Genomic DNA, 27,539 nt, shown 5'->3' on the forward strand with positions numbered 1-27,539 from the left:
ATTATGGGAACACAAAGAGTTTACTTGGGGTCATGGGCTCCCAGTGCAGTGTGCAGACGATGTTTTATTGAGTTGTACACTTGAAACCTGTATGTTTTTGCAAACCGATGTCACCCCAATTCATTGAACTTTTAAAAAAAGAGATTTAAGATAAGCAAACTTAAGTGATTTAGTTCCCCTTGTGTTAACAACCAGGAGAGCATACCAGCCTTTGGGGGTGTTTTTGTGTGTATTTAAGCACTTGACCCAAACTCTCTAGTGGGCAGAACCCTGACTCTCACTAATAGGGAGCAGCCCCAGAGGTCTGGCTTGATACCTGCGCTCCGAGGCAGCACCAGCTGTGCAAACAGGTGAGAAGCACAGGCACGCCACATGCTTCGATTCATCATGCCTCACAGATGTTGCGTTTTGTACAAATTGAAGGCAAGACCTTCCACCAGTTAAAAGATTAGAACTTGTTTTACTGCAATATCTGCTTAATTGTGGTCTAGAAATGAACCCGCAACATCTCTAAGGTATGCCTGTACCCACTTTCTGGGCTTCTGCCTGCTGAAGCATCACTCCTTCCTGCTGAGCTGGCCCATGTCCCCCATGCAGGGAGAGCAGGCCGTGCAAGGTCCCTTGGAGGTGATGGTTCACAGAGGAGGTGACACGTTAGTTGACTTCGGAAGATTCCTCCGCCTGCTGCAGATCAGCTGTGGGCGCAGACAGCTCTCTGCAGAGAGGAGGAAGCAGCTCTGGTGTTGCTTCCTGCACAAGCCAGTGGCTGAGTCTCCTTGTCTGCTCTTCCGTGCAGTGAAGGTGAGAACTCACATGTGGGGGAGAGGAAATGGAAGATGATTACGACAAAAGTGGGGGTCACAAGACGCCCCTAAAACAGTAACGGGCTGAGACAGGTTGTCAAATGAATCATTAATAAATAGGTAGGTGCCATAAGTAGGGATCCCGTGGTCCTCGCAGGCCTGGAATTGACTCGAGGTGATTTGTTTCAGAAGAACAGACTTGCTGCAGTCTCCCTAAAGTCGCTGCCACTCCTGTACACCCTGCAAAACCACCACAGGGAGGTCAGCTGGGGTGATCTCCCTTGTACAGATCCCCTGGACAGCTGGGGATCTCCCTTGTGACCCTAAGCATGGCAGGCTGACCAAACTGGCTGCAACCCAACCGGAGGCCAGGATGTGGGGAGCAGTGCTGTCACCTTGAGCAAGTGGGCTGGCTGCAGGGAGCATTGGAGGAGGAGCTGCAGAGCTGTCCAGGGTCCTGTGCTGCGTGTTGGTGTGAGAAAACCTGCCAGGTTGTCTGTGCATGGGGTAAGGAACTGCGGTGACCGAGGCCACCGCACCAGGGCACCTCCCCTGCCTCTGGTGAGAGAGCTTGGCAGCCACAGGGCATGAACTGACAGGACTTAGCACAAATCGAGCTTTCATTGGGGGTAGAAATAGACCCCCATCTAGGTCTGAATTTGAATTTGAGGGCGAAGGGATTGTTCTCAATGTTATGTGTCCTTTTTCCCATGGACTCCAGGCTACCCAGCCTACTGAAGACAGCCGGGCAGAGCAGAGTCACTGAGCTCCCCAAAGTTAGAGCTGGGCTGCTGAGGACCCCAGGCTGCAGACACAGTGGCCTGTGGAGTCGGCGGGGTCTGGAGGCTTGTGGCTGACCCTCGCAAACACAGAAAATAAACCCAGCCCGCCAAACACCTCCCTGGCTGCCCTGCCTTGGGTCTCAGCCGAAATTTTCTGAAGCCTGAACTGGCCAGTGTACATTACATGAAATCCATCTCACAGGAGCTCCTTCAAATTAATTTTAATATGCTTCAACACAAAGATGCAATACAGGAAGTGCTGGGGCCAGGTAAGAAATGTGTGACCCTGTTCAAACAGTCATACGCAGTGTGCCAGCTGACCAGACCTTCTCCCACTCTGACACCCAGCCAGAACCCTGCCCCAGCTGTGGGGACGAGGGCAGGAAGAGCACCGACTCAGCTCTCAAATGCCAAGAGGTTGGTGAGGTTTGGTGGGTTTGTCTGAGGCAGGTGGGGGGCTGCTGCATCCGTATGTGCAAACAGCTCCAGCCTGGGAGGTGGGCGACAGGACTTCCACGTTGAGAGAGGTCCATGTTCTAATGGCGCGTGGGTGGAGTGGCAAGAGGGGCACAACAGCCACCCCTCGTGTTCCAGGATAAGAGCCGGACGTGGTGGGTGTCCATGATGAAGGGATGAATCCATGGCAATGTAGGAGTTAGTGCAAGTGCCCAAGGTGAGAGCCAGTCACGGCAGAGTTCCAGTCCACCTGGTGCCAACATCACTACACCTGTGACCGCACTAGGCTAACACGCTGTAGCACATCCTAACAGAACACTGAAATCTGTATTGCTGTGTAACTGCATTTAGCAGATGCCCCTATGGGTGCAGTTCCTAAGGTGGAAAGCTGAGCTACCACAGAACCTGTGTTTGCAGGTGATGCCACTAACAGAAGACATAACTGTGTACTTTGTCAACGTGGCAGGATCTATTCTAAAGGACTGCCCAACTCAGTATCACAGCATCATGCAGAGCACAAAAGGTAAAGAGAAATGTTTCTTCAATGGTTACCTACTACGCATGTCCCCGGGATGGGAAAGAGACCCTCGGACGTTTCCTAGAAATTAGATGGACCTGAGGCCACGAAGGCCACCCTTGACTCAGGCAGGGAACACAGACCAGGTCTGTCTTCGTGCCAGCCAAGCATGCAGGGCCCTCGGCAAGTCGACCCTTTCCTTCCATGGACCATCTCTTCTCCACCATGGATGTCCCTGCATGGGTCTACTTGCCTTGGTCATGTTCAAAGATAGCCCTGTGCTCAGGACAATTTCCAGGGGCCTTAGGAAAGAAAGTGCAGGGTCTCCATCACAAACAGGAAACAAAGGCATCATTATCATCACCATATCAACTGTTAAAACTACTTCTCTTTGGGGTGTCATGCTCCTAACCTTCCACAGCACTACAGGAATACCTTTCACATTCTAATTCTATCATTTCAGGGACAGATGCCAGTCCAGTAGCCAGTGCCCGCTGGCTGGCTGCTTCGACAGGCCCCTCTGTGTGGAAGAACCTCCTGATCTATGATTGGACCGCTGTCGGCTGTGGCACTGCTTGATGATCCTGCAGAAAATACCTCTGGGTTCCTGGGAAGTCACGGGATGGTCTAGCACAGTGTGGAACTGGTCCCCCACGATGGAAGAACTGGTTTTCTTGAAGCCCCTGCTAGAACCCCTGAGCCGTCTCCAGGTACAGTGATGGGCCTGAGCTGTTAAACTGAACTGGAGAACTGGAGGGGAGGTTGCTGTGAAATGGGGCCCCGAAGGTCACAGCATCAGATCGGAGCAAATCACACAGACGGCCAGAGCTTCCCTACTCCGTGCTTGGTCCAAGTACACACCCCATCAGTCTTTCTTGAGGCCAGAGGGCAAATGGTCTGGATCAAGTCCAAGGCCATCCTCACCCTCACTCGGGAAGGGCTGCTCTTCCATATTTTCCCAAGGGTGCAACAGCTGAATGACAGATTCCAAGATGCCATTTGGGAAAAAGCAAAACTTGTGTTTACAAGACTGTAGATGATTTGCTGTCATGAGTGACGTCCGAAAATCTGCTAAACCCCACAGGGTTCCCGGTGGCTCTGTCCCTTACCCACTCATGACAGGAGTGTTAGCAATTAAAACCTGTGAATGGAATAATGATGACTTCACAGCATGCTGACCGAGAGCTGATTGTGATCGTTTCAAAGGCAGCTACCGTTCACAAGTCGCTGGTGTTTGTGTTCAATATAGTACCACTTGGTGGCAGGTTGAAAGGCGCTTCTTCTCTGTATTTTTTTTTCCTTTTTCTATTTTGGGTAGAAATATTCTTGGGAAGCTAGATAGAAATGCATTTTCATTTCCCAATTATTTTTAGGCACAAGTTAGAAAACTGCTGACCTTCACCAAAATACGTCAGCATTTCATGTTATAAAAAATGAAATTCAGAACCATTGCGTGTACAAATGCGTACATCTAAAGATCCACACACACCGGTGCAGTGCACAATGATTATTCAGCGTAGATTTCACACCGAGCTATTTGTCACTAACCTGGAATTCTGCAGTGAAATTCATCATTCAGGAGCAGTGGGCATTTCTTTCTTTTGGCTCTACGTAAGGTCAACACCTTCCTAATTGTCAGTACCAGGACAGTCTTACACCAGGGTCGGAGGACTCTGAGGGTGCCACTCTGCAGCTACTGAGCATGCGCACAGGACTCGCGGTGGGAGGCGCCGGTCGAGACTCCCTTCAGGTGGAAGCACAGGGTGCAGGAGGAGGCGCAGCGCCGGAGGGCTGAGTGGTGGCATCATCTGGGCGTGGTGCTGACTCTGGCGGGTGAGGAGGGTCCGGAGGAGGAGCTGCGGTAAACAGGGGATGTGGGAGAGAGCTTAACTGGGCTGGTTGGGTCCCCAGTTTGGAGCTTCCAGAGCAGCTCTTCATTGGTCCGGCTCAACCTCTTCTTTTCCTGGGTCTCCTTCTCCACGTACTCCTGGAGATTAGCGTTTTCCTCTGACAGCTGTCTGCGTGGGGAGAAGAAGACACCATCAGGCAGCCTTCGTGCCAGATTTGCCAGGCCAAGCATGCTGGATAAAGGGAGAAGGTGGCCCAGGCCTGCGGGGACAACCGGGTGAGTCAAGCCACTGCCACCCACCACCTTGGTGAATGGTGACTACCGCTCGTCCTGCCAACACATCCATTCCCAGAGCCCCCCTGCCAACACCAGATCTGTTTGCAGCCCTCTGCCCCCTTCAGGGAGGTGCCAGCTGTCTGGTAGACAAAGCAAAAGCTAGAAGCAAAGAGGGAAGCTAGAGGCAAACAGGGAAGGTGGGGAGAGGCAGCTGGTGCAGGAGGGCCACCAGGAAGCTCGGAGATTCTGGTGTTAACAGTATAGATGGCACAGATATGGAGACGGTCAGCTCTGAGAGACAGGAGCCAGAGATTGCTTCTTTGAATCCCAGCATCCAGCCTGGCACCTGGCACGGGTGTCCCAGAGACAGCGTGGCCCCCATGGACATGCATAACCTCCAGCAGGCTTCTGAAGCCTAAAACCCTGTTTTGTTGCCCACTGACAGCAGAAGGGGGACCTCAGAACAGGTGACCAAGATGGAAAGAATGTCACTCAGGAAGAGCTACATTTGGCTACATGGCTTCTCTCTGACATGTTCTGTCCCTGCTGTCCTCTGGTCAGGGCTAGCCCCTCACTGCCCTGGCCAGGCTGGCCCAGGATGACAGCTCTGCACCCCAGGAAGACACGGGTCTGCACTGCTGAGCTAGTAGAGTGCAGGAGTGGTTCACAGGGTGGTTCTCTTTGGCCTGGGAGCACCCAGCTGATACCCCTTTCCAAAACACTCTCCAAGAACAAAGCCATTTAGCAGCCAGCTGTGCTGGGGGCTCCTGCCACCTGCTTTCAGAGGGTTGGGGAGGCCTTGCAGCTCAGAGGGGTGAGGTGAACTGGACACTGGGACAAATACAGAGTCCTCAAGCTCAAGAGCAAAGCCACTTTGTGGGTGACACATGATTTGTCAGTTTAGACACCCCGGTCGGCCTACCTCGTGACCACGGTATTCTGGTCAATCCTTGCTTTGAGATCTTCATTCTGCTGCTGGAGTACTTGGATCTTCTCCTCCAGGAGAATGTTCTTTTCTGCCTGTAAAGGGTGCAGTGTTAAGAGGTCCTTGGCAGGGCTATCTGACAGGAAGCAGACCAGTGCCTTTGGAGGGTTATCAAAAGGAGTGTAGTTCTGCAGACTACAGTGTGCAGTCTGCAGTGTGCAGTGCATTGGTGGGCTGAAAAATCAGGTAGAGGGATGTGGCCAGCATTTTTAAAAAACAAAATAAGGCAGAAGAGAGAATACCAGAATACACTGTATATAGTAAATAAGTGTTATGCATATTTTAGATAACAGTTTTATTTCACATATATTATGCACATATGTCTATGTATATACTGGAATCCTATATAGAATGTATTTTTATAGCGAGTGTCCCAGGCGCTAAGGGCCATAGTCAGAGATAAGCTGTGATCAGCACCAAGACCTAGTTTGGCTAGTGGGTCCCCTGGTCCTTCCCAAAGGGTAATCTGTGCTGTATCATGTCCCCTGGCTGGGCATGCATGCAGCCTATGACATTCTAAATTAGTGGAGAGGTGGAAATACAATGTGCACACATTTTTTTTCCTTCTGAGGCTCTGCAAAGCCAGGAACACAGAGCCCAAGGTCAGCTTGGCACATTATCGGGAAATCACATCATCCAAGCCCACCATTTATGCTGTTCTCCTTGTCGGAGGGTCCCACAGGGCCTGAGATCTGGCTGGAGTACAGCTCCACTCTAAGATGAATTTAAAAATAAATTATTGCTTGAAAAGAATGTAACAAGTTCACCATTAGTGTAGTTGATCGTGAAAGAAAACTGTCACCTCTCCAAGAATAAGGGTTCGGAATCAGAGCCAAGGCCCACCTCTGTCTCTGCTCTGCAGCAAGGCGCTTTCACCCCAGCAAGTGGGAAGTGATTAAATAGGCTTTTGTTTGTTTGTTTGTTTGTTTGTTTGTTTGCTCCTGGAACGGTTTCTGGAATAAGTCACGCATGCCTGCAGAATGCCTGGAGCATGGCTAAAAACAGCCACATCCACCCCAAGGGCTTGCGGGTGATCAAACTACTGGATGTGGATGGCCCAGCCTGGAGGAGGCGGGTCCTGTCCCCACGTTGACCGGACTACAGGCAGGGACAGGATGGCAGGGCTTTTCCCATGAGCCTCCGCTGGTCTTGGGTGTGGGGTCTTTTGGGGAAGCTCTGGGCTGCTGAATGCTGCCAGGTGGCCCCCGTTATCCAGGATGCTGGAAATGGACACACACACCCAGGTCTGCTCCTCCTAAATGATAAGCACCAGTGCAGCAAGAGCTGTCTGCAGAAAGGGACGTGACAACTGAATGCAACACATGGTCCTCCATCAACCCCTGGTTTGCATAAACCAGCTTCAAGGACATCTTGGAGACAAATGGAGAACTTTACAAGTTAGACCAGATGATCAGTTATTGAGATGGTACATACGGGAAGCAATCAATCGATGTTTCTCTCTCATATCAATGTCTCTCTCTCTTTCTCTCCCCATTGCCCTCTCTCTAATAATCAATAAACATATCCTAGGGTGAGGAGTAAAAAAATTACTGAGATGGTAAATTAAAGAGTTTCTAACTGAAAGGAAATGGACACAACACCCTTGTAAGTGTGTTGGGGGTGCCTGGGGTACACACACGTGCAGAGAGAAAGCTCTGAAAACTGTTAACAGGGATAGAAATATATTTTCTTATTTTTGTGTATCTTATCATTTCCTATAATGCACACATTTTCCTTTTATACTATTAAAAGTTTGTTTTACTTTTATATAACAATAAAGAAAAGGAAAAAACATGATCCGTCTGAGAGCCTCGGGCCAAGTGCCACATCAGGATGGTGTCGCCTTGGAAGCAGGCTTCTCTGCTACCAACTTTGGACAACTATCTGCAACTCCAGCTCGGCCATGGCCTTTGTGCCTGCAGGCAGGGGAGTGAACTTTGGGGTGCACTGTTCTACCAAAGGGGTGCCCTTTGCTGGTTCTGTAGGAGCCAGGCTGAAAGGTGAGGCAGAGCGTTGAGCGTGTGCTGCTCCTGCCCGGGCTCGGCCACTGATCGGCTCTGGACGAGATGCCCTGTCCCTAGGCCTCCATCTCCAACCTGTGAAAGGAGGTCCCTGATGGCACCTCCTTCACAGCACTGCTGTCGGGGTTAAAGAACAGACGCAGGGAAAGTGCTCTGCTTGGTATCGGGCACAGGCCAGTGAGGCGCGTCTGTGCTGGCTCACCCCGAGGCTCGCAGGGAGGGGTGAGGGACAGCACTTCAGAGTGATGGGGCAGGGGAGGAGGCAGGCAATCCACAGGACCGCTGAGCGGTGCAGAATGGGGCCACCTCTGAGAGTCCTCTTCGGAACTCCTGGCTTCCTGAAAAAGGCCATGAGACTCAGAGGTGGAGTTTTTGACTCAGGTTGAGGGCCCACATCCCGAAAGGTGTCTGTTGACTTCAATGATGACAGAAAGGTCACTGGGGTGTCCTCAGGAAACAGATGACGTACCAGCTTTTCCAGCTCGATGATCTTCTTTTCCTGCTGGTGTATTTGCTGATTCTTCATCTCTAAGACCTGCCTCAGACTCTTCATGTCTTCCTCCAAGTGCTGATAGGGAGCCAGCGCCACCTACAGGGACACAGAGCAGCAAGCTAGTCACAGGGTCTTGGCAAAGGCCAGTGTTCACCAAGGTCATGGGTTTCCCTAAAGCTAGTTTTCCTTCACAAGCTGTGCAGCAGGCACTGGAGCACAGAGGGCAGGGTGGGTGTGTGGAGGGAGAGAGGGGGAGGGGGGAGAGGACCTTAGCTCACATATCGTCCCTGGCAAGGTGCCCACTAGCTCCCCGCTGCCAGTGCCACTAAAAATCCAGCTGCCTGGGGAAAAGAAGAGAAAGAGTCGTCACCCCTGAGGCTGGTGGATACCACCGGCCCATCCCCAGAAGGGATTTGTGGGGTAAAAGAAGTAAATTCCACATTGGCTTTTGACAGTCACTCTTTTCAGCAGGCAGGTGGGGTTTGCAGGTCCCGCCTGTGCCCGTGGGGGGCCCCCACCCCAGGACAGGAAATGAAAAAGTGGTTTAAAAGGCAGAAAAGGCATTTCAGGAAAAGATACGTTAGAGTGAGGTTGCCAGATATAAATATATATGTACACACACACACATGCATATATATAAATTACACTGTTTGAATTTCAGGTAAACAACTTTTTTTTTTGGTATAAGTTTCGAAAGGGACATATTTGTACTGAAAGAACTCACTTCTCTGTAATTCAGATTTAACTAGTGTGATGTGTTTTATACGCAGCCCGACAGAAGGAGGAAGGAATTTTGCCAATTTCTGGGAAAAAACCCTCAACCTACTAACTCAGGCTTCAGAGGAGCCTCGGGTGCCAGACCCACGGAAGCTGGGAGAGGACAGGTGGCTAGGTGGTCCTGGCCGGGACGAGGGGCCACGCTTGTCCTGGGAGCTCAGGGACAGTGGCTGGGGAGCGGCGTGCATTGTTGCAGGAATCACATTTGTGTGGAGAAACCCACAGCTGTGCCGTCTCGGAAGAGTGCTGACGAGAACATGTCTGAAACCCCAGAAGGGCCCTGACCAACTGTCGCTTTGGTGGTGGGTTAGCACAGAGGCCTGGCCACTGGGGACACTGCTGAGGAAGCCATGTGGCTTCCTGGGACGAGGTTCCAGGGACCTGTGGTGAGGCCCCACGGGGGCTGGGGGCCTGGGAGATCGACTACCTCCAGCTGCTCTTCAGTGTTTTTCCTCAAAGCTTCCTCGAAGCGTCTGGCTCGGTCCCGCAGAGACTGGCTCTGGAAGGTCAGTGTGTCCACCTGGTCCTGCAAGTAAGGACACAAGAAGTCCAGCTCGGTCCACTGCAGATGCTTCAGCCTGGGGAGCACGATGAGACAGCCCCTGTGTAAAATGCTACCGGCTTCAAAATGAGCCACATACGTCCCACCATGGGTCGGACCTCCCACCTCAACTGTGCCTGTCTCCCGGCCTTGGTTCTCACTGCCCACACTCCCGTCTCACATCCCAGCTCTCCCTGGCTTCACTGGCCAGCTCCCTCTCATTCCAGGGTCACCTCTGGCCTCCACTCAGCCTCCGTGGGCTTCAGGGCCGCGGGCATGTCCCTGAGGTGAGCTGAGTCTATTCTCCCTTTTCGGGCCACCTGTCCCCTCTGTTTAGACCTCCCGTTTAGACTGTGCCCTGGCCCCCAGCACACACCAGCCTCAGGGGAGCCCCTGTGTACAGGCTGAAGGAGGGCGTGTCTGAGGGGATGCTGCACTGCTCACCCCTCCCTGGCCACTCCAGCAATGACTAATCGCCAAAGTTCTCTGCCCAATTTCTGTAACATTAGAACCTAGGGTCTTTCAACGAACTCTTCTTACAAGAGAAATGGACTCGTCCCCCAGTATGAGGAGCTAGGTACTGTAAATCATGTAATTCTATATAACCGCACTGTCATGTTTGAGGTGCTTGGCTGGACTGCTTTCTTCATGCAGTAGATAACCCTTGGCACATTTCTCATCCTTTAAAAAATATTTTAAATTTATTTGTTAGAAAGAGGGGAAGGGAGGGAGAAGAGAGAGAAATGATGTGTGAAGGAAACACTGACTGGTTGCCTCTCACGTGCCCCACACTGGAGACCTGGCCTGTTACCCAGGCACCTGCCCCAACTGGGAATGAAACAGGTGACCTTTTGGTCCCTGGGATGACACCCAACCCAATGAACAACGTTAGCCAATGCTTGTCCTCTTTTTTTGTGTGTGCTTGTTCCCAGTTACTTCCATTTCATTTTTTAAGAAACAAATGCCCCCCATCCCCCCCCACCCAGTGCCATTCAATGCAAAGCTGGTATGTCCAGGGAGTGGAGCTAGCTGTCAGTGGGAGTTTGCACCACAGGGCCCGGCAAACGCCCCGGGGGACGGAGGGCGGAGCAGTGTGGGCCCTGGTGGAGCAGCGCACACCTCCGCGCCTCGGCAGCGGCCTCTGGAACTCGGCTGTCAGAAAGCCCCCTTTGCTGGAGGGCTCCCAGGCCACCTTTGTGGGCACTGTCAAAGGAAGCGTTTCTTTCAAGCCCCTCCTCTTCCATTAAAAAACAGAGCAGAGAACTTGTCAGGCAAATACCACCTAGGATGGATCTCAAATATCAAAGTGTGGCTTCTTCGCCTTACTCACCATGACTCAAAACCGACTTACAGGCGTAGGAGCGCGCAGCAGCCAGGCAGCGCAGCCGGTTCTCCAGCCTGAGCCGGCTCCTATGTGTCAAGTGAGAGGTATGAAGACCCAGCTGGCGACCTGGCTCAGCGCCGGCCACTTAGGAGCTAACTATGGCATGATAATAACAGTGATGGTGATAAAGAAATAAATATAGCAAATAATAATATATGTAACTACTAGAGCGTAGCAATGGCTGCTACTTAGTAGCATTTCCCATGAATCCACGTAGGGCTGCACACTTCACCCACGTTACTGCCTTTAATTGAGGAAGGTACTGTTGTCACCACCATTTCACAGACAAGTAAACTAAGGGCTGCAGAGTTTATGCACTGTCCAAGGCTTCACAGCAGTTAGAGGGGGAGCCCTGGGGATTCAAACCCAAGAGCTCAAATCTCTTACCCGCCAGACTGTTTCTCTAGCTGCGAGTTGCTCAAGGAACTTGGCTGAGCAACTCCGCCCTCCTCGCACCAAATAACCTCCAGCCCAACGGATCCTGCTCATGGGGTTTCGCAGCTAAAATATGTGCGGTGCACGACCGTGAGATGACAGGGGCAGAGTGAAGATTCTCTCACGGGTGAAACAAAACTCTCGCTTCTTTGTGGCGTGGGCTGGATGGGGTTTCTGTGGCCTCACAGTCTGGCCTTCACTTCCCCGTGTGCCTTCCTCCGAGATGACACCTCCCACAGGGCCAGAGGTGGGTGGAGGGGAGGGCCTGTAGTAAACTAAGGCGCGGGAAGGAGCAAGGCATGTCTCCCCCATTGATTCAGCAGCCCTCAGCCTGGTCTGATAAGACTGTCAAATGTTTTGAGCACCACAAGCAAGGACAGGACAGGAAGGGAGTCCTTGAAACTCTGTGTACTGGGAAAGGGAGCCTCTGTAGCAATTCTACTAACTTCTGTAGCAATTTTATTAACTAAGACAAAAGAGCCTTTACTAGCTGAGAAAGAAAGCCTTTGTAGCTGTACACTATTCCCAAGGTTTAGAAGGGGGAGAAGGAAGGGGAACCTAGAAACTGACTAAGGTATGTAACCCCCAACCCCAACAGTCGGGGCACTCAGATTAGCTGAGTGCCCACGTGCAGCCAGGTGCTCCAGTGTATAAAACAAACTTACTAACAAGTTTACTCATACCTTATTTTCCTTGCATATTTCATAAATAAAACTTGTTATCTTATGTCCACTATACATGTGGTCTCACTTGAATTCATCTCTCGCGAGCAAGATAAGACCTGAGGCTGGGAGCCCGTGACCCAGGCCCCTCTAGTTAACACCTGTGGTGCTGTGACTTGGATTCCATCCTTGGCCTCCAGTCACCAGGAATGCAGTGAATATGGACCGTCTTACTAACAATGTTTTATTGCCGGCTTCACCTTCAGGGTTAAAGGAGGCACAACAGCACTGTGGAGGAGGGGCGTTCAGACAAGCTGTGTTGGGAGGCAGAAACAAGGCTGAGACCTGCAGAGCCTGCTGGGGCTACCCTGGGCTCTGGGGACTGACAAGGCACACCCTGCTGCAGCTCCGCGGTCTCGGCATCCTTATGTGAGTGGGGGTCTCACGGAGGTGTCTGGGGTTAACCTCTAGGATGTAAAGGGGCCTCAGAGGGAACCCCCATCACTATAATGTACTAACTACACAAGTCTTTCCTGCCTCTAAACCATGGCCAGAGAACAAATGAATTTGAATCACTGACCTGTTGTAATCCTGCTGCATCTCCCCCCCCAAGGCACAGTGTTGCATCTGCCAGGGGAGTGTCTTGCTCTCTCTCCCTCTCGAAAAACAGCTGTGCCCCTTCTTGGGCATAAACTTTGTATCTCTTCCTAAACTCTAAGGGTCCTAGGAGACTTGCAGCCAGGGGAGCAGTGGGCAGCGGAAGCTCGACCTGGCCTTGCTCCCTGATCCTGTCTCCAGGGCCCCCTTTTCCTCTGACCTCCAGGGGAACCGGGGCAGCAGCCCTGTGTTGGCTGTCTCCTCTCCTACAACTTTTCTAAGGAGCCAAAGCAGCCACCTAGACCCCCCCATCGCCCCCTGCCCCTGCGTTACCTCCTCCACCCATAGTCTCTCCCTTTTTCGCTGCCCCCAGAAGCAATGGTTGCCCCTCCCTCAATATAAAAGAGAAAAACTGGTACTTTTAGAACTGAAATGGCTGAAGGTCACCCCCATCTTCTTCTCCAGCTCTTTGCAGTTGCCAAGGTCACTAGCCAATAAAACAGCTCACTTTTGAGCACTGTGTGTATCTGCCAGTGGGGATAAGAACTGTTTCCAAAAGTTATAAAATGTAGCTATAAATGTATTAATCTAAAGAATTCTACTTACTTACTCTTGGTTTTTCCTAAAAATTAAAACATTCTAATCAAGTTCAGAAAGAACATACAATTTTAGCAATAAAAGGTAATATGTAGAACTAAAACTGGGTTAATACTTTCTAGATAAGTTGAAAGGGACTAGGAAGGTTTCGGAGGGTTTGTGTAAGCTGCGGAAGGACTGCACCCAAAACAGAGGGTCTGTGTAAGTCAGAAAGGCTCTATGTGAGTTGAAAAAGGATTGTGTAAAGGGAAAGAGAAAAAAGAGAAGGAATTGAAGAAGTGGGGAAAAAGGAACAAGACATACAGGGGGAAATGACATTGGAGTAGTAAACTCAAGATGAGAAGTGAGGAAAACTAGAAATAAAAAAGAAAAGGAAAGGAACAGAAATAAATAGTAAAGATAATTTTAATGACGAATGAAAAAGTCAAAAGCTTCCTTTGATTTTCCAAAACTGATTGTTATTTACCAACAGGACCCCCGGGTATGATTAAACAGTGGAACACAAATTAATTAACTCAAAGTACTGTTACAAAAAGCAGTTCCTTTGTCCATTGTAATCACTGACTCACGGCCTAACCTGGAGCGAACCACAGATTGTTCTCTCCCGCTGCTGTGCTGTGATGAAAAGCAGCCCAGAGAGGGTCCACCTGAGCTGATGCTGATAAACCACCTGGCCAGCAGCTCAACAGTGCACAGCGGCCAGTGGGAAATGCAATCCCAGGTCAGGACCCCAACCGACCTGCCAAACGGGGACCCACAAAGGACAAGAAGGAACCAAAGTCCTTTGTATTGATTGAGCTTTTACAAAAGGCTGCAAACATCAGCCTAAGTCTGCTCAGGGCTGAGCACTTCTGGGGATACATTTTATCCAGCAGACAACCCCAGACATCAGGAGAAAGTTACAAAAGCTAGCCTTAGAACCTCAGGCCCTACCTACTGAGCAACTGGTAGAAATAACTTGCAGTGTTTTTGACAATTAAGACAGGGCGGAGGAAGAGCAGAGATCCACCCCCCACCGACAGAAACAAAAGGATCACTTGCCAGCCATGGCTTTAAGCCCTGGGCCATTCCTCCCGGCCCCCAGAAATGCAGAAGGGGGGCGAGACAGTCTTGCCACTGCCCATATTTTATGCTTTTCCCTTTTCTGAATGGTGAATCAAGAGTCCATTCCCTCCGGTACCCCCTTGAGAGGCAAAGCCAGATGACAACTGTGTGGCTTAGCTCCTGTATCCTGAAGTATGGTCTAAAGCCTGATCTGAAGATTCGTTATAAAATTCCAAGCATCATAAGGCTAGCTATTCTAGAAACACAGTATCTGAGAGGAGACACCTTTAAAATCTCATATAATTGTTCCCCTCAAAAGATGTGGAGGGCCCCTTCACACTTTTCCAAGATCCGACCAGTTGGTAACTCCTTCTCACTGGCTTTACTGGCTGAAGGAAGGTAAAGACAAACACCGTCATCCCCTGGAAGGATCGGTCTGTAATGGAAATGTCTATGCTGCATACCCAGGGCCTCGGGTCCCAGGATGCTGAGCCTTCAGGTTATGACCCTAGGACACTGGGCTATCTAATCTCCTGGTATTTCTTCTGTCCAGATGGGAAATGAGCAATCCATTCTAGGTGGGACCCCACTGGGCTGCATCCTTTCCAACTGGTCACAGTTTGACCCTCAAACTCTAAAGAAGACTAGTACTCTTTTACAATACCGTTCGGCCTCAATGTCAGTTAGCTGATGGGAAATCCTGGCTACTACATGGAAGCTTAAATTACAATACCATTCCCCAACTTGATCTCTTTTGTAATCCCCTAGGCAGGTGCCAGAAATCGCCTACATAAAGCGATTCTTCTATTTGAGGGCGAGGGGGCCTGTGCTACAAATGTAAGCTAATTGCTTCCATAGTGCCATCTAGTGGCCATTACCACCTCTTTGTTCACACCCCCACCTTTGTGAAAAGCCCCTTTAGGAGAGGCACCTTTGAGAACTTCTGGCCTAGATGGAGTCCCAGTTAGCCATACTGTGCCCCTTCACACAACCAAAAGAAGGACAAAAATGAACTTTAAAACAAAAATAATCAGAACTGCCAGAAAAAATCAAACTGTATGGAAATCCAACAACCAAGGAGTTAAAGAAGAAACATTCATCCAGACCTGTAGGTGGGTGGAGATGGGAAGCCGGGCAGAAAGGGCTCGTGGCAAGGCAGCAGCTGGAGGACCAGGGCAGGCAAGGCGGTGACTTGCGGACTGGGCAGTCCCACATTCCCACAAACCGGGAAGAACAACTGGGGAGTGAGACAAACCATGCAACCCAGGGGTCCAGTGCATGGAAATAAAGCCTCAAAACCTCTGATTGAAAAAACCTGTGAAGGTTGACACAGTGGGAGAAACTCCCAGCCTTACAGGAGAGTTCATTGGAGAGACCCGCAGGGTCCTAGAACATACGCACACCCACCCACCCAGTAATCAGCACCAGAAGGGCCCAATTTTCTGCTGTGGAAGAAGTTACTGAAAGCCAGCTGAGAGCCCAGCAAGAACATTGTTCCCTCTCAGACTCCTCCCCCACATACAGTGCCACAGCACAGAGACGTGGGTTGCCACACCCTGGCTAATACCTAAGGCTCCACCCCTTTCTATGTAACAGGTGCACCAAGACAAAAAAATATGACCCAAATAAAAAAGCAGATCAAAGCTCCAGAAAAAATATAATTAAGCAACAAAGAGATAGCTAACCTATCAGATGCACAGTTCAAAACACTGGTAATCAGGATGCTCACAAAAAAGGTTGAGTATGGTGGCAAAACACAGGAAAATGTGAAGGCTATGAAATGTGACATAAAAACAATGTACAGGGAACCAACAGTGAAGGGAAGGAAACTGGGACTCAAATTAACAGTTTGGATCAGAAGGAGGAAATAAACATTCAACCAGATAAGAATGAAGAAACAAGAATTCAAAAAATGAGGAGACACGTAGAAATCTCTGGGACATCTTTAAATGTCCCAACATCCAAATCATAGGGGTGCTAAAAGGAGAAGAGTAAGAGCAAGAAATTGAAAACTTATATGAACAAATAATTTAGGAGAACTTCCCTAATCTGGCAAAGGAAATAAACTTCCAAAAAGTCCAGGAAGCTCAGAGAGTTCCAACCAATTTGGACCCAAGGAAGCACACACCAAGGTACATCGTAATTATATTACCCAAGACTAAAGATAAGGAGAGAATCTTAAAAGCAGCAAAAGAAAAGTAGACAGTTACCTACAAAGGAGTTTCCATAAGACTGTCAGCTGGTTTCTCAAAGGAGACCTCGCTGGCAAGAAGGGGCTAGAAAGAAGTATTCCGGGTCATAAAAAGTAAGGACCTACATCCAAGATTACTCTATCCAGCCAAGCTTTCATTTAGAATGGAAGAGCAGATAAAGTGCTTCTCAGATAAGGTCAAGTTAAGAGAGTTCATCATCACCAAGCCCTTATTATATGAAATATTAAAGGGACTTATCTAAGAAAAAGATGACCAAAAATATGAAGAGTAAAATGTCAACAAACTCATAACTATCAACAACTGAACCTAAAATAAAAACAAAGAAAAAACAAAAGCAAATTGAGCAAACAACTGGAACAGGGATAGAACCACAGAAATGGAGATCACATGGAGGGTTATCGGTGTGGAGGGGGAGGGGGAAAAGGTACAGGGAATAAGAAGCATAAATTGTAGGTACAAAGTAGACAGGGGAGGTTAAGAATAGTATGGGAAATGGAGAAGCCAAAGAACTTATATGTGTGACCCATGGACATGAACTAAGGGGGGGGAATGTAGGAGGGAGTGGGGTACAGGGCAGAGGGGAATAAAGGTGGGGAAATGGAACAACTGTAATAGCATAATCAATAAAATATATTTAAAAAGTAGAAGAGGTGCCAACATCATCATTGCTACTTCCATATCCAGGACCTTTAACTCAATTAGAAACCTTCACACCTTCTACTGATATGCCTTCTCCACCAACTGCATGGCCCTCAGCTAGTACATAAGCCCTTCTCTCCTGTGGAACTTAAGCAGATTAAGCAGACTGGAGAAGCTACTCCAACAACCAGGTACGTACATAGATGCATTCCAACCCCTTACCCTAGCCGACCAGTTAACCTGGTTGTCTTGGGGCAGACCTTTTCAGACCTTGAGCAGAAAAAGAGAATAAAGGAAGCCAGAAAGTTAACTAACAACTTACTCATTCCTTATTTTCTCTATTTATTTCATAAATAAACATCTCATTTGCACTATATGTGTTGTCTCTTGCTAGAATTCATCTTTTGCGAGCAAGACAAGAACTGAGGGCGGGACACCTCTGACTCGGGTCTCCCCGGTAACAGGTGCGTGAGGAGGGCGGTTTGGGGTAAATTTGCCAAGGATGAACCATGTGAGGGCTGTGTACTGCAGGCCCACTGATGGGTCCATGGCAGGCTGTTTCCCATTCAAAAATTTTGGATAGTACCCTCAGTGGCTGTGACAGCGGTATCCGCAAAGTCCTGGGCTCTGTTCTCAGCAGGGCCACCTCTGTGTGATGAACGTTGCTGGGGAAAGTGAGCCACTGGAGAAGCAAAATTTCTGGCTTTGTATCAGTTACGGTAATCAGTGGGCATCCATGGTTATTGCCACCACAATGTCCAGATGTGAGTGCCCCGAATACTTAAAAAATAACCTTGGTTTGATCAGGATGTTCATAGCTGGGAACGGGTGCGGGGCCTCCAACCCCACGCTAGGTTCCCGGGCAGGAGGGAGGTGCTGGTGATCTGGGGGACCCTTCACTCTCTCATTAGAGGTCAGAAGGAAGCCAGTCTGCTCCCTGGCATTTTCCCTGGACCGGCAGTGGGAGGTAGAGAAGGTTCTTTCCATCCCCCCACTCCAGGTGACTACAGTCCTTTTTATAGTTCCCACGCACGCACCCTATGGCTTCTGCCCTTCCCAACCCTCCTTACACCACTCCCCAGCCTAGGATGCTCTTCTTCCATGTCCCCCCCTTCCTCACGCGCAGCTCAGTGACTCCTCTGGCCACTGCAAGGGTGGGGCAAGCTCTCCGAGCCCCTGTGGCACTCACTGACGGGATTGTTCATTGGCGCAAACATGCGTTACCTTTTGTGGGTGTCTGTCACTGTTTGTGTCACAACTTTCTGAGTAGACAGACAGTAAATGCCTTAGGACAAGGAGAATGTCCCATCTCCCTCTATACTCCAGTGCGCTGCATGGGGCCCAGCACGTAGCAGGTGCTGGGTAAGTGTTTGTGGACAGGACTAACGAACGGTGCTGCCATTAGCTTGGCATCAGAGTTAAGGAGGTACTAACCTGTAAGGACAGCCGCAGCTTTTCAAAATTGTCTTCTAATTCTTTCTTTTCAAGCTCGTGGGTAGACATCAGTTCTGGAGAGAAGACAGCAGATTGTTAAGTTGGTATTTCCTCTGAAAGGGATCAAACAAGACTGCTTTGCCAGACTAAATGAAAGACTCGGGTGAGTAAGGGACATGGTGTGCTGCAGGCTTGAAGCTGCAGGGACCGCTCCAGTACTTTGGAATCGCATGTGGTGTCATTTAGAAGAGGAAGGACGAGGAAGGCCATAGAAGAAAGGGAGAGACAAAGAGGGAAAGGGAAAAAATGAGGGAGAAGCAAGTTGAGTGCACACACACACACACATGCACACATTCATTCATTCATTCATTTCTACACCCTGCTTTCCCACCATCCTGGCAGAGTCAGAGTGTCCAACCACAGTCCTCACAAATCTCCAAGTTCTCCTCGTGGTAAAACAACTGTGTGATCCATGGGAAGTCTCTTTCTCCTTCCCCTCCCAGGTCACTCTTTCTTTCTACCACGAAGCTGCCCTCCGGGCTGAAGGAGGGAGCTCCCAGGAGAGGGAGCCCCCGTGCAGCTGGGCCTGCCAGAGGACGTCGGCTGAAGGGTGCCAGTGCTGTGTGTGCTGGGCCCCTGTGCCACACTCTGGAAGCCACAGGTCTCCAGGATGTGCTTAAGCGAAGACTTGATGTGAAGACAGCCAGACAGAGGGAGGACCGGTTGCACTGATTCCTCTCGGAGAGTGTGGAGCCCTTGCACTGTGTGCAAAGTGGTGCTTCAGTGATATTCGCAAGTCAGGCAGAAAGAGAGGCCACATAAGACTTTATTAAGTAAATGGACTCAATTTTCCTCCAGATGGGAACAGTCTTATCAGCTGGGTAAAGCCCATCTCATTCTGGCTACACAAGCACTTCGTTTGTATGTTATAAACAGAGGGAGGGAAGGTCTCAGTAATCAGCCCGAGCCACACGAGCTTTGCACAGGAGGGCACTAGAGACCCGCAATGACCATTCTGGCTGCCCAGGGCCACGGTTCGGAAAATCCCTGTGGTTCCCACTGATCCAAAACTTTGAACTAATGATGGGAAGCCCTCGAAGAAATTCAGCGATTTTAGCTGAAATTTACATTTGAAAAAAAGTTTGTGCTGATTTTGTTAGCATAAAACCACGTAGTCTTCTGTCTACCTGCCTCTGTCCAAGGGATTAGCTGTAAGGGACGATAATGTGCTGACCATAATAACGAATTTTTTTGCTAGTATTATATACATGTTACCACGAATCTATACACATTCTAAATAAAGTCTTACTTTTGTTATTCACTTTCTTCATGTTTCATTGTCTTTTTTAATGTCCCTCTATTTGTTGTGATTTTATCTTTTTTTTACAGCAAAATTACCTTACAGCCAATTAATTATGTGTAAAAATGTGTGTGGCAAGAATGCTCGCAGCAAAGACGTGAAAACACCTGCACCGGGGGACTCGAACCCTCGCGGGAGACACGCTCCAAAGCTGGATGTTTTCCCGCGCTAATGCTCCCAGGGGGCGGGGCTGGGGCTCGGGGAGGCTCCGTCAGAGGACTGGTCACAGCACAGTGAGCATTTAAAAATAATAAAACACTGATGTTAATGCTTAAGATCTTTAAATTTATTAATTTTATTAACCTGTTGTTAAATTTCTGGCTGGGGGAAAAGTGAGGGAATAAAAAACTGAAAAAGAAGTTGTGTGTGTAGAATAAATGCACGTTAAAACTGTAAAAACTTCCTTCACAAAGCCAAAATCTTAGTAGTATTTAGTAAATGTTGCTGTTGTTGCTATAGCCTGCATAGAACCCTAAGTACCCAAGCATAATTAAAGTTGCCAAAAATATAAAAAGAAAGATCCAGAGACCACTTCAGCCCTTGGTGAATGTGGCCTGTGAACTCAAGGTGCACACCCAGGTCCAGGGCGGAGCTGCTCCGGGCTGGGTAGCACCCTGAGTGTGAGAAGGGGGAAGGGTCTACCCCCGGGCACTGACATTCACTTTCATAAGGCCAAGACAAAGCCCAGCTTCCACGCGGACTTTAGAATAGCAGTTCTCGAGCATGGCTACCCGTCAGACTTCGGAGCTTTATAAAATCTTCCTGTGCAGCTGCATGGGAGCCCTGGAGCAGGCCCTAGGCTGGAGCCGGCCTCTTGTTACAGTGTCACAGGTTCCGACATCCAGGTGAGGCTGAGAGTAACCGCCTCAGGGGAAAGAAGCACCACCGGGATCTTGGCTTTCCATCCTTCCTGTTCACAGCAAGCAACACAGAGGACAATGCACCAGGAGACAGGAAGGGAGAAAGGGAAGTGGAACAGAGAGCGGGAGGAGTTCCTAGCATCTGCAGTGGGAAGGTTGGGCTCGCAGGGCCCACCTGTGCTGGCCGCACACATCTAAGATGGTAGCTACCTTGGACTTTGTGGTCGTGGTCATCCTGCAGGATTGTGATGGCCACTGTGTGGTTATTTTCCATCTCTAGGAAGGCAGCCTCGTGGCTGGCGGTGATATCTTCTACCTGTGGAAGAGCCACAGTTATGGCTATGCAGAGCTAGGATAAGTGGCAGCAGTATCCTCGCTGCTTGGAGAACAGAGATGGTATTCAGCCAGTAGATGGAATTCAACCAGTACAAAGGTTAGTGGTACAAAATGTCAAGGACAAGTCATTCTGGAGATGATGGCTGCCCTCATCCATGTGCCAAGGCAGGAAAGCCAGGATTTGGTGGTGATGTGGCAGCCCCTGGCGTCAGGTTATCCCAATGTGGGGTGGCTGCCTGAGCCCCCTCTTTACCATCCTGGGCCTGACTTTGGACCATCCACTCCCCACTCCCATTCCTTCCCCTCATACCAATTGCTCTGTAGGGTGGTAAGGAAAAGAGGAAGGACCTCCCTTCTAGATTGTCTGTCTGTGTCCCAGTGGCAGGTGGAAGCACAGCGCACAAGATAAATGGGAAGGAACAGTTACTAAGCTACCTGCTGTCAGCTATACCATTTAACCCTCACAGCAACACTCTAAAATCAATATTTATGCCCACCTTATGGGAAACAGGTTGAGAGAGGTCTGAAACATTTCCCACAAGGCCTAGCAAGGGGCAGAGCCAGCAGTCGGCCCAGGTCTGTCTGACTCCAAAGACAAAGCCCCTTCAAACACACCCTTGCTGTGTCTTCCCAGCAAGGCCACGCCTAGTGCTAAGGAGCCTCTCACCAAGGCCAAGGCAGTGGCAGACCAGTGTGCTCACTGCACCTGCTTCCTAGTCGTCTGCTTGCAACATGGCCTACCCGCCCAGCAATGTGACCCTGGCTGGGGCTGCTGTGTGTCCAGCTGTAGGTCATTTCCAGTAGCTGAATCACAAGTTGCACAGTCAGCCCAGGATTTTTTATTTTCATCCTCCCTGGTCTCCACCCCAGCCCTCGCCATGTGTACTCTTCTTGTTATTTTGTTGTTGTAGTTATTGCTTTAACTTCAAATGTATGACTTAAAGGAATAATTGCATACAAAGACCTCTTCCTGCACTAGCAAACCAGAACAACGTTTTCCAAATTCTTTGTCAGCGACCATTGCAAAAAAAATGCTCTTGTACATGCAGCACTCACACAAAACCAAAGTGTTGCAAAACAATACTTTTCCCTCCTACTTGCAATATTCTGGTTAATTTTTATTGTGGCTATTTCAAAATGTGGGTAGGCCTACTCATGTTTCAAAACCTGTCATTTGGAAAACCACAGTAGCAGGAAATGTGTCCAGGTCGCTAAGCGGCTTGGTGAACCAGTTAAAACATATTGCTTCCAGGTGGTAATATTCAGCCGCTGCTTGGGGCATTGTGTTCCTTGGGGCTAATCTCTCATCTGAAGAGGAAGGGCTCTCCAAAGGAAAGGAAGCTCGCTTATGGACTAGATGCATAGAGTATTTTTATTTTAAAATGGGGTAGATTTTCATTCTGGATACTGTAATTGCAGGAAAATTTTGCCTAACTTTTCTCTCCTAGGATAAGTGAGAACTTCACGCATGAAAACAAAAATATCACTGGCAAAACCAACATCGAACTCCACAGTGTTAGAAAAGCTGCATTGCAAACTTAAAATGCAGCGATTCACTTTTATTTACTGGCCATTCTGGATTAAACAATGTCTTACTTAAGGCTCCAAACTGTGCCTCCAATCAGCAGAAGGCTGATTACCACAGCATGTAACTGTCCAGTTCCTGTTAATATGAGGTTTTTGTAGAATCTTTGTCTGAAGCATTTCAGTCTCTTAAAAAAATAAATCACTGGTTTTAAAAAACAAAACTATATTTTCTTGCTGCTTCATTACTGATATCAGTTGAGCTGGGAGCACTCTGTCTGTAGACACAGGCACTCACACAGTACAGGGATGTCTGTTACCCAGTACAGTCTAAAGAAAAGTCTCTGATCAATCCTTGGTGGGATTCTAATTTGCTAGGCTCTTACACCAATTGCCATGTTCCAGGAGAGTCTCATTGTCCCTGGTGGGGAAGACGCCCTGGCTGGCAGCACTACATCACGTCTGAAGCCTGGACATACAGCTTTCGGGTTTGCTGGGAGGCAGGTCATTGATTTAGTGGTGCCACAATACCATGCCCAATGTGTTAAGCATGGTGGAAGGATTTGATCTATCTGTGACAGCCCCTCAGTGGTGGTCTTATGAGTAAAACACTGATCCCCTAACTCCGAAAGGCTGTATGCAATAAGAGGAAACCAATGTCAGCCAAAGAGCTATAACTGGTGCCCAAGAAGCCTTACTCTTCAGTTAGTAAAGTCTCTATACAGCTCTGGGGTTTTTTAGAGAATGTTTCTGCTGTGGGAAAGTGGCCGTCTACTGTTGGCTGTCCTCTTTCTTGTCACGCATAGTACTGATCCCCAGGACTACTCCTCCCTTGGCTTCTTTCCTGAGCACAGCCTCACACTCTGAGCAGCAGGGGGCACTCTCAGCCCCGGGAGACCCTGAAACCTTCTGCAGGCATTTGAGGGGATTCAGACAAGCTGACTGAAGGGAAACGCCAACCAGATCATTTGATTCATTGTCAGGCCAGGGCAAACTTAGGCTGGGTGCCGCATCCCTCTCTTGGGGTCCCTTTCTACCGCTGCTGGACCGGCCTCCACCTCCTCCCTCAGGAAGACAGAAGTGTGGGCCCAGAGGAGTCTGCCGCTGTGCCCAGCAGCCCCCACCAATGGGGAAGCAGCTGTTCCTGCAGCAGGCTCCATTCCCACAGGGCCTTCTGGTTCGGCTGGCCTCAGCAACGGCAGAGCAAAGGGTGGGAAAGCCACCCTCTCAGATGGGTAAGATACAGCTGTGGGCTTCCTTCACTCAGCCATCTGCAAAATGCAATTATCTGAGGCTTTGGCAATTCACTGAGAGACGACTCACATTTAGAATGAAGATGCATGTGCTTTATATCCTCTCAGCATTACTCATTCAACCCAAACCAGCTTAAATGCCCACTTGCCCCCCTCCCAGACACATATCCTGTCCGGTGGGACAGATGGAGCCACCCGTGTTCACTTTCTGCAGGGCTCTCTCGGGGACTGCCCTTTCCCTCCCCTCCATGCCCGCTCACAATGGCTTGGGTATCTGGCTGCCCAGAGTGGGCAGCCAGGCGTCCCAGAGCATCCAGTCCCACTTCGTCGCATTCCAGGATGTACCTTCTGCCCCCTCCACAGCCCACCACACAGAGCAGGCAGGTGTTCATCAGCGGCCCCCCTTCCCACAGTGCTTCCTCTGAGACTGTGGGCCGTGATGGGCGGTGGCGGGGGGTGCGGCTCTGGTGCTGGGAGACTGAGTGTCCCCAGGACTCCTTCTGTTTGGTTAAAGAGAGTGTGGTTTCTGTTGGTGGTGGCTTTGGGCCAGTCTTGCAGGAGGACTAAGTAGCTGCAATGGGGAGGTGAGGCAATGAACTGCGGCCTCTGTGCTTTCTGTCGAAGGGTGGGGCACGGAGCCTGCCAGTTAGTCTGAACGGGTGATTTCCTTCAGGAAGGGGAGAAAGATGCTCTGAATATGAGACAAAGCAAATGTAAGTGCCCAAGAAGGAGCAGTGCTGCCCTCAGAGGGGGAGACACCTCTGCTCAGACTTTACTGAGCAGAAACCACAGTGACTTCAGGGCTAGGAAGACAAGGCCAAAGGGTCTTGGAGGAATGGGGTCTAAGGTCACCAGTCTGATCACTGAATGTCAGGCTCTGGAGCTGAGTATCTTTGGGGAACAGCCAAAGGCAGCCTAGAGAGGAGAACTGGAAGGCACTGTGTTTGGGCAAAAAGGGGGAAGCCTGTGTGTGTATGGTGAGAATCTGTTTTGTGTGCTTTGAAATAGGGAAGCTCCGGCAATTTGGCTTCTATGAATGCAGAGTTAGTTATGGCATGAGTGCCAATTCTGATTAAACATTTTATAGTTATACTCTTGAAATAAAAGTCAGACCCTATCTTTAAAGGTACTTCAACAGGACAGAGGGCCAGGCACGCCTCCTGCTCACTCCCCAGGACTGAAGAGCAAGGCTCTGAGTCTGGGGATGCTGCAGTTCTAGGCCCAATTTGTGGCCCCGCTACCGATTCTGATTCAGTTAGTGTGGGGTAAGAATGATGAGGGGTGTTTTGCCACAAGTTTCCCAAGTGATTCCCATGTGTGGGAAGAGGTAGACAGTCTCTGTCCCTCCAGGTGAATGAATGGCTGGATTTTTCACAAGGGAGACCCTGAACCACAGTCAGGTCACCCGCAGTGCAGGAGCTGCCAACCTGAGTAAAGCCTGCACTGGGGGTGTGTGTGGGACCTGGGACCGGCGTGTGAGGCAAGGGGAGGCCAGCCGGTTAGGTTGACTTTTAAGCTCACGGAGCATAACTTCTGACAGAGATGTCACTATCCATAAAGTCAGCATTGCCATGTGCAGTTGTCCCTGTTAAGGAAACCCAAGTGTGGAGAGTCCGCAGACCATACCAGTCTCCACTGCAGCCCTGCACTTGAGCCTCCTCCCGCACTAAGCGGATGAGCACTGATTCTACTGGAAATTAAGCTGCAGCTGCTATACCCTGCCTTTTCTCCCTCATCACCTTATGCCCTCTGCCTCAGGTCATCAGCCAATGCTCAGCAGCAGGAGCAAAATCAGGGGCCTGAATAACCCACAGATTTCAATCACCCACCCCCCAAACCACTGGGTATCCATCTATAGGCAAGGTTTACTCAGACCCAAAGCACTCAGATGTTATTTCTAACACAAAGTGTTCCCTATCCTCACCTTGAGATGTAAACTCTCAATCCCTAAACACGTACCTGTGCTTCTCACTCAGTAGCATAGTTTCCTGAGCACTTTCTCAGAACCTCCCCTGGCTATTACCCGAGGCAGGGCCCAAGCAAGCCCATGCTTTATAAATCTCGGCATCCCTTGCAGGACCCTGAGACGGTGCCTTCTGTACAGTGAGCATTCCCTAAATGTTCTTGGCATAGGTGAAGGGATAAATAGATGAATCACTTTAGAAGTCAAAGGACCAAGAAGAACAGAACTCAGAACTCTCATAAGCCATAGCCCTCTTTTAAGTATGCATAAGTGGCTCCTGTAACTCGTTCTCAACTTCAGGGCCTTTTTTCCTTCAATGCTGCTGTCCCCCACTTAAAGGTGGGTGAGAGCCCATCTCCCAGCTGTGCTTCTGTACTGACAACACTGAGGGGGCATCCTGCCCCCGCCGCACCCCACTGGTGGAAGGCTCTGCCCAGCAGTGGCCTCAGGTCTGTGGTTTCCATACATGGTACCCACACGGGAGCCTTCACTCAGAGGGTCCCTCAAAGCACGTTCTCCTGCTCTTCCTTGAGCTTAGGAGGCAAGATGCTGCAGGTTCAGTTTCCGACATTAGCACCAGTGGTAACTTTAGCTGTAACTTCATCTGTCTCCTGGTCTCTAAGTGTAAACAACCTCAAGCAGGCAAGTATATCTGGTTTCCACAGGTTTCTAGAAAAGAAGATGCTTAATAAAATAAAATGAATCAGATAAGAGAATTTTCATTACCACAACAGTTCTTATTATTACTCTGAAATTCTCCCTTGTGTCCCCCTCAGATTCACAAGACTCTAAGGACCATTACCACCCAGGGCATCTATTTGGAAGCATTCCGGGGAGGGCAGCCCAAATGTTCACAATAGTGAAGGGCCACCCAGCACTAGTGGGAGATTTAGAGGGTCCTTTGCAAAGGCCAGCTTCCCTTAGAAATATCATAAGCAGACCACGAGAAACAATACAGTGCTTAGAAGTTGTGTGCTCGGGCAACAGACCTTGGGGACTTGGAAAAAGGAGAAAAGAAACGAACAGAACTAGTTTTCATGAAAGTAGAGTCACCTCTGGCTCTTACCCATTGTCACCTGACAGGCTCCCTGGTGATTATTCTTAACTTCTTCCAGATGAATTCTCTCTCTAGTAAGACTGCTGGGCCAGCTGGCGCCATTCATGCTTTCATTCAGCAAGTACAGACTGAGGGGCTGCTCTCGCCAGCTACATTCAGGCACCAAAATCCTAGCGTAAGCCTGAAGACAACTCCAACCCCATGCTCGAGAGCATGGCGCTGCAGCAGATTGTGTCCAACCCTGGCTTTCCCACGAGCAGCTCTGGGAATCCTCAGAAGTTACTTAACCTTTGGGCTTCAGTTTTGTCTCATGTAATTGGAGATACACACCCCAGTAATACACACCTTGCAGGATGATTGTGAGGATTAAATGAGTTAGCACATGTACAGGGTTAACAGCAGCACCTGGTGATCAAGTACTAAACATATGTTTGCCTTATCATCACCCCCCTCATGAAATATGCAGTGATAAATAGGACACAAAAGTAAAAAATTTAATATGTTGGATAGCGCTAAATGTTGAGGAAAAATCATTGCAGGAAGGAGAACACAAAGAGTGTGTATGTGGTAGGGGGAGGAGCTGTGATTTGAGATGAGGAAAAGCCTCCCTGACAAAGCGACTTTTGAGAAATGTCTGGAAGGGAAGGAGAGAGGGAGCCATGAAGTGTCTAGAGGGAGAGC

General features: G+C 49.5%; 1 protein-coding gene across 3 annotated transcripts in view; it reads right to left on the bottom strand.

Annotated features, from left to right (window-relative positions):
- Window positions 1–1,748: 1,748 nt before the first annotated feature.
- Window positions 1,749–27,539, bottom strand: part of MTUS2 (microtubule associated scaffold protein 2) — a 620,738-nt gene continuing 594,947 nt past the window's right edge. For 2 of the 3 annotated variants that reach the window (XM_053672918.1, XM_053672919.1), the window contains exons 10-15: window positions 20,936–21,041; window positions 18,506–18,579; window positions 9,387–9,485; window positions 8,159–8,278; window positions 5,606–5,703; window positions 1,749–4,576 (exon numbers count right to left, since the gene is read on the bottom strand). In XM_053672918.1, coding sequence (XP_053528893.1) covers window positions 4,363–4,576; window positions 5,606–5,703; window positions 8,159–8,278; window positions 9,387–9,485; window positions 18,506–18,579; window positions 20,936–21,041 — 711 coding nt within the window. In that variant the 3' untranslated portion in view covers window positions 1,749–4,362. The remainder of the gene's footprint in view (window positions 4,577–5,605; window positions 5,704–8,158; window positions 8,279–9,386; window positions 9,486–18,505; window positions 18,580–20,935; window positions 21,042–27,539) is intronic. The other variant, XM_037152910.2, reaches the window with a different exon arrangement.

The sequence above is a fragment of the Artibeus jamaicensis genome, unplaced genomic scaffold (assembly GCF_021234435.1).
Source record: "Artibeus jamaicensis isolate MK-2021 breed Jamaican fruit bat unplaced genomic scaffold, CSHL_Jam_final contig_793, whole genome shotgun sequence".
NCBI lineage: Eukaryota > Metazoa > Chordata > Mammalia > Chiroptera > Phyllostomidae > Artibeus > Artibeus jamaicensis.